This window comes from Lactuca sativa, chromosome 1 (genome assembly GCF_002870075.4).
Source record: "Lactuca sativa cultivar Salinas chromosome 1, Lsat_Salinas_v11, whole genome shotgun sequence".
NCBI lineage: Eukaryota > Viridiplantae > Streptophyta > Magnoliopsida > Asterales > Asteraceae > Lactuca > Lactuca sativa.
Window position 1 is genome coordinate 11,842,942 of NC_056623.2, and position 6,924 is coordinate 11,849,865.

Here is a 6,924-nt window from a genome sequence, read left to right on the forward strand (position 1 = left end):
CACAGCCCAACTTCATTTCCCTCATCGTACCTTACCTATCCCACGATTTTTCCATATTTAAATAATAGTCTTTTTAAGTAAAATAGGGACCAAACGCATAACAAAAACAAACAGTAAGAACTTTTCGAATTAAAAAAAAAAATAATTAGAAACTAAACATTTACCCCAACCCATAGGACCATTCATATAATTTACTCTAACGTGAATAAGGAGGGAATCGGGTTTTGTTTCAGAATTCAGATCCCACGTAAAGCATGGGATTTCATTTGAGCAACACGTGCTTTTCAGTCTTCTAGACATGTCAACACTTAACATACAACCACAACAACAACAATTTGTGCCATTAAATTCCCTTCTCATCCTCACTTCACCTTCAAACTCTTCTTCCCTTTCTCTTTCTCTTTCTGTAATTCTCTGTCTCTGCTCCCAGTATAACCTTAATTCAGAATGGCAATATGGCTGGCCAGTAGAAAAGGCGCCGATTATTTCACCAAAACATTGATATCCACCACTTTCAGATCATTACGAACTTCCACTACTGTTATTGCTTCCTTCCGTGATTCCGATGACAGCAGCACCGGGAGCTTCAGAAAGCCTTATTTATTCTTTCCGTGCGCCGATTCATCACCGTCGGCCGTTTTCAGATCTCGCCGCTTTGAATCCTCGCAAGCTGGGCCACAATTGGATTTCTTCTCTAGCGATGATGACGACGAACAAATTCAGGTCTCTCTCTCTCTCTCTCTCATATATATATATATATATATATATATATATATATATATATATATATATATATATATATATATATATATATATATATATATATATATATATATATATATATATATATATATAATCTTGTTTAATTGATAATAGATACATTAATCAAACTCGGATTACTGTTCTTATACACCACAACTGATATATACGTAAATTAATTGTTACCAGAATTGGTTGGATATTTACCCAACTTTATTACCAAATTTATTTTGCCCGTTTGGAAGAAGGAATATATATATATATATATATATATATATATATATATATATATATATATATATATATATATATATATATATATATATATATATATATATATATATATATATATATATGTTTGCTAGTTAAATTTTAAATAATACCAATATATTGGGGGAGAGGGGTCACAAAATAATGTTGGAACCAAAGTAATTCACGTATCGATATCCAAGCGTCAAATTAAGGGTGGCGTTTTGCGGAATATTTTCGGTGTAAAGGATATTTATCAAAAGAATTAATTGCAATATTATGCCATGTTCAAAATTTGGATTATTATTTAATACGATATTTCCCCAAATCCTTAGACTCAAAATCTGGTCAAATTATTGGGTTTTATAAGTATATATATATATATATATATATATATATATATATTTAAAACGGCGGATGATTTTTTCATGATGCAATATTTTATTTGCCACGACTATTTTACGGCTCTAATGCAATATATCTTACTTGCCTTCTGGGAGTTTACTCCGGTGATGAAGACAGGGTGCAAGTCTTGTATTTTTTTATTTTTATTTTCAAATCTTATCAATTTTTTACTTTGGAAATGAAATATTTAAATTTTATGCTCATGATAATTGGATCTGTAAGTGAACTGGAACTATTAATTTATTCTTTAGACTTTAGTTTATTCAAATAAATAAAGTAGCCCACTTTTATAAGAAAATAAAGTCCATTCATATCTAGGTTAGTTGGTAGCAACAATTACATCGCAGCATAGAAGTTCACAGCCATAGTTTTGATTTAAGAAAAAAAAATCAGATCTCAAAATGTTTAGAACAAATCTATAACGTAAACCGATTATTAGAAAAAACATTCTTCAAAATCTTTTTGTACACAAGTCTCTTTTTGCCGTTTAAAAAAAAACATAATTCACGTTTGACTTTGTACTTAATCATAAAATATATCCTTGGAGTTTATTGTAAATCACGAAGAACGTACGCTACATCTTTTATAAACGAATATAATTGAACATCGATCGTTTAAACAATAAGACAGCTAGTGTCAAAAACAACTTTTATGCATATCATGTCCCGATAAACATGCATTACAGACCATATAGATGTCTATTTTATTTTTCTTTTTTGGAAGAAAGCTATAACATCCCATAGATGTCTACTAATTTGTTCATTATTACAGTTTTTTTTTTTTTTTTTGTTATTTTTATATCTTTTGCGTCCCACGGCTAAAAATTTGTTGATATGAAATATCATATTTTTTTGTCAATAGTTTGAAAATAAGAGTTGTTACTTTTATAAGCCATTTATGGGTTTCTCCCACCTCTTATAAATTACTTATTTGTCAAATCAACGAAGTTACAATCTTGTAAAACATCTAAACGAAACGGTTTCAAAGTATAATAATTTTAGTATCGTATAATATTTTAAAACATTGTAAAAAGATGTCAAAATCGTATTATAAATTGTATCCTCAATACTTTGGCTTGAAACATAATTTTTTAACGTATAAATAAATTTAGTTGTATTTAAAATAGGGTATTATAAATTTTGGAGAACATCATTATAAATTTTACAAAAGCTTGAAATAAGTGAAGTCTTTATTTTGGACAAAACCGTAACAACAGAAAAAAAAATCAGGAAATTAACAATTACTATATAACATTAAATAAGATAAGATATTTAAGTTTTTAAATGTCAAATATGTAACTGCATGATAAAGATGGTCAATATTTTGAGGAACTGCGTGATAGAGAAGGTCAAAATCTTGACCCAGCTAGTGTTTAATAAGTAACTCGTTATCTATCTACAACCGGATACTTTCGGGCACTTCTAAGTTCTAAATTATATTTTTTGCATCTTTCTTATTGACCTTTCCTTTTATAGTCTAAAAAACAATCTAATTATTTATTTGTACTTTTCTTTCTTATTTTACTGTTTTTTTTTTAATGCAATAGGGTAGTATGGATTTCCCTGGTGGTAAAATTGGGTTCACTTCTGAAATGAGGTTTCTTCCGGAGTCATCTGAGAAGCGAGTGCAATGTTATCGAGTTCTTGATGATAACGGCTATGAGCTTTCATCTCCCAAACAACATGTATATATATATATATATATATATATATATATATATATATATATATATATATATATATATATATATATATATATATATATATATACTCTTTTAAATAATCTTTTAATAATACAAATAATTAATGATTTGATGATCATGAAAACTTTGAACATATATATTTAGATGAATAAGGAAGTTGCAATGAAGATGTATAGTGGCATGTTGACACTTGACAGTTTGGATACGGTTTTGTATGAAGCACAAAGGCAAGGAAGAATATCGTTTTATGTTACTTCATTTGGTGAAGAAGCTATCAATCTAGCATCAGCAGCAGCACTTTCCTCCGATGATCTCATTATGCCACAGGTATTATTTTAATGTGTTTTATTTTTTACATATTATATCTTCAAAATCATACAAATATTGAGTTTTATGTATATTTACTATATCTGTAACTTTATAAAAAAAAATGAAAATTGTTTGCTGTCCTATTGTGATATTTAATATGATCAATATATTTTCTTAAATGATTTTATTCAATCTTCACGTATCTTTTCCTTGTATTTGACGTTTACAGGTTTTCATCACTATTTAATGTTATCTAGTCTTTCAATTATTGTAACAATAAATGCTACCTTTAACATCTATTAGTTTTAATTCGATTCAAACTAGTTGTTGGGTTTTTATTACTTATTTCTGTAGTAGTCTTTAGACTTTGTCAATTTATTTGATGTATCGAAATTTATAAAAATAAGATAAAAAAATGCTTTTGTTGAATTACAACGTTTTTAAAGATATTCTTTAAAGAGAAAAGTTGACAAACTTTATTTATGTGTACAAAATAAATAAATTTTCAAATTATAATACTGGGTAATAGAAAGTGGGTCCACCTTAAATTATAATACTGGGTAATAAGTCTAATGAAACTTGGTTTGGTTGGTATATATGTTTATCAAAGACGTTAACGATAACATCAATAAAAGCTGATCGATGTGACAAAATCGACATGTAATCAGCTACGATTTCCATTTAATTAGGTGAAGATCCCAAATAAAATGGACATGTGTTGCTGATTATCATGATGACAACTAATTAATATTTTATTGACATTAATTTCAGTATCGAGAACCAGGAATCTTGTGGTGGAGAGGTTTTACATTGCAAGAATTTGTGAATCAATGCTTTGGAAACAAGAATGATTATGGGAAAGGAAGACAAATGCCGATTCATTATGGATCCAAGAAGCACAATTACTTCACTGTCTCATCACCTTTAGCGTGAGTAGTTATCTCTCAACGCAATAAAGTGTGAGCGAAAAATAATTAATCATTTATTTTCAGGACACAACTTCCTCAAGCCGTTGGTGCTGCATACTCTCTAAAAGCAGAGAAAAAAGATGCATGTGTCGTTGCCTTTTTTGGTGATGGCAGTTCAAGTGAGGTACCTTTTCTAGATAATCTTTTGCGTAGACAATTGATATCAGTTCCAGTTTCAGTTCAATGTATGCAGAACGCGATACACTGACTGTTGTGTCTTGTCGTGTACTGTCTTTTTAACTTTGTTTTTTTATTCTTGTTTAGGGAGATTTCCATGCAAGTTTAAACTTTGCGGCGGTTTTGGAAGCCCCGGTTGTTTTCATTTGTCGCAATAATGGATGGGCTATTAGCACTCCTACCACAGATCAATTTCGAAGTACTTATAACTATTTTCACTCTTAATTAACTTTTTTACATTTACCATAATCAAATTCACCTCAAAACTTTTTCAGGTGATGGAATTGTTGTGAAGGGACACGGGTATGGTATCCGAAGTATCAGAGTGGATGGAAATGATGCTCTCGCGGTCTATAATGTAGTACGCGTGGCCCGTGAAATGGCTGTCACCGAACAACGACCGATACTAATCGAGGTATTAATATTAACCTAATAAACTATTCCAAATTCCAAATTCAAATTGATCAACTCCAAAATCCAAACTAATTATATATGTTTTTCTTATCTTTTATGGTATGTAAACACGAAGGCTATGACTTATAGAGTAGGACATCACTCGACATCTGATGATTCAACAAAGTATCGGCCCGCAGATGAAATTGAACACTGGAAAACATCGCGAAACCCGGTATCCATTTTTAGGAAATGGGTTCAGAGAAAAGGTTGGTGGAGTGATGAACAAGAATCTGAATTTCGAGCCGACATTAGAAAGCAGGTGATAAATGCAATTCAAGTAGCGGAAAAAACAGAGAAGCCATCACTTGAAAATATGTTTACTGATGTGTATGAAGAGTTACCTTCAAGTCTAAAGGATCAAGAGAGATTGATTAGAAATACTATAAAAAGACACCCACAAGACTATCCAACAGATGTACCTTTATGACTTTGATTATTCATTTATATGTATTGTATGTAATTGTCATGTATCTGGTAAAGGTTTATAGAGTGAGGAAATATAATAATGCAATGTTCTCATTAATGTAAGCCAAGAAATAAAGTCGTCTTCTTTGTTAACGATAATTAAGTGATAGATAAGATTGAGATTGAGATTGAGAGAGAAGCTCGCACTTACAAATGAATGTCGTATTAACCCGTCGATGAAAATTATATGACATTAAGAGCATGAGTATCGTTGACACTCGCCATTTACCTGCCGGCTGTCAGACTTCTACGTGAGAATGCCTAAAGAAGACGGATGGACGGAGATAAGGAGACGGCGACTCGAGGAGAATGCAAATGGAGAGGCTATTACCTCCTACTATGTGACAAACTTCCCCAAGGGCACCACCATCCAGAGATTACGTGAATCTTGCAAAGGATTAGGAATACTTGCAGATGTGTTCTTGGCAACGAAAAGGAACATAACCGGGCAGGAATTCGCCTTCATCAGATTTCGGGACGTCAAGGACTTGACAGCAATGGAGATGGAACTTAACAAAGTTAAAATCGGGAACCACAGATTGATGGCAAATGTCTCAAAGCATCCCAGAAAACCTAGAGCCATTAACGGAGGCCAAGTTAATCGGGTAAATATTCCCCCCTGTGGTAGAAGTTTAGAAGTAAAAAAGTTCAATAGAATGGGATTTAGAGATGGTAGATCATTTCTTGAAGTTGCTTATGGAAAAACCTCTGAAAAAGCAATCCAGGAGAAGCAGCAACCACTACCCCTGAAACTGAACCTTACAAACAAGAATTGGTTGGAAAAAAAAAGGTCCTTATGGGTGAAGTCAAAGACTTGGACACTTTGGAGAACCTCAAGTCCCTCCTTGGGATGGATGCTTTTGAGGGTATAGAAAGTAAATACGCAGGTGGCTTTCAAGTTGTTATTAAATTTGATCGATCATCAATGGCGGAACGTTTCCTATCAAACAAGAGTATGTGGTCAAAAATGTTCAACTGGCTTGATTATGCTAACAAAAAAGACATCAGATTCGAGAGAATTGCATGGCTAAAAATTACAGGGGTTCCATTACTTGCTTGGGACGAAGATAACTTTGCATCCATTGCTGGACAGTTTGGAAAGGTCATCTCGCAAGATAATGTGTTATTTACGTGTTCAGATATTTCATTCGGAAAGGTGGGAATAATCACTGCCCACAGGAAAAAGATTAATGAGGAAATTGTTGGTTCGTTGAATGGTAAAAGCTTCAGAATTGGGATAGTTGAATTAGATGAGGAGTGGTACCCATTCAAACCATTTTCACCCTATAGACCGGTCGATTCAGACGACGATAAGGAGAATGACGATGGCTATGAAGAAGAAGACGGAATTTCTGACACATTTGAGCTGCCACCTGAAGACCTTGAAGACGGCGAGATTGATCAAAACCAACCGGCTCAACAGTACTACGGATC

The 6,924-nt window shown here is 32.2% G+C and overlaps 1 protein-coding gene across 2 annotated transcripts; it reads left to right on the forward strand.

Moving 5' to 3' along the window:
- The first annotated feature begins 220 nt into the window (after positions 1-220).
- On the forward strand, positions 221-5,589 carry LOC111904148 (2-oxoisovalerate dehydrogenase subunit alpha 2, mitochondrial). 2 transcript variants are annotated; one of them, XM_023899921.3, is made up of 8 exons: positions 222-723; positions 2,960-3,097; positions 3,260-3,442; positions 4,196-4,353; positions 4,417-4,516; positions 4,657-4,768; positions 4,845-4,984; positions 5,099-5,589. In XM_023899921.3, exons 1-8 carry the CDS (start codon positions 448-450, stop codon positions 5,450-5,452), a joined length of 1,461 nt encoding a protein of 486 aa, XP_023755689.1. In that variant the 5' UTR covers positions 222-447; the 3' UTR covers positions 5,453-5,589. The 2 variants fall into 2 exon arrangements, with proteins under 2 accessions (XP_023755690.1, XP_023755689.1); XM_023899922.3 differs by lacking the exon at positions 2,960-3,097 and having other exon boundaries at positions 221-723.
- The last annotated feature ends 1,335 nt before the right edge of the window (positions 5,590-6,924 follow it).

What these genes read in the sequence shown, in the direction of transcription:
- LOC111904148 (XM_023899921.3), top strand. Translation starts at nt 448, where the DNA reads ATGGCAATATGGCTGGCCAGTAGAAAAGGCGCCGATTATTTCACCAAA. An exon ending in TTTCATCTCCCAAACAACAT is followed by an intron (nt 3,098 to 3,259) that starts GTATATATATAT and finishes ATATATATTTAG; the next exon opens with ATGAATAAGGAAGTTGCAAT. An exon ending in ATGATCTCATTATGCCACAG is followed by an intron (nt 3,443 to 4,195) that starts GTATTATTTTAA and finishes CATTAATTTCAG; the next exon opens with TATCGAGAACCAGGAATCTT.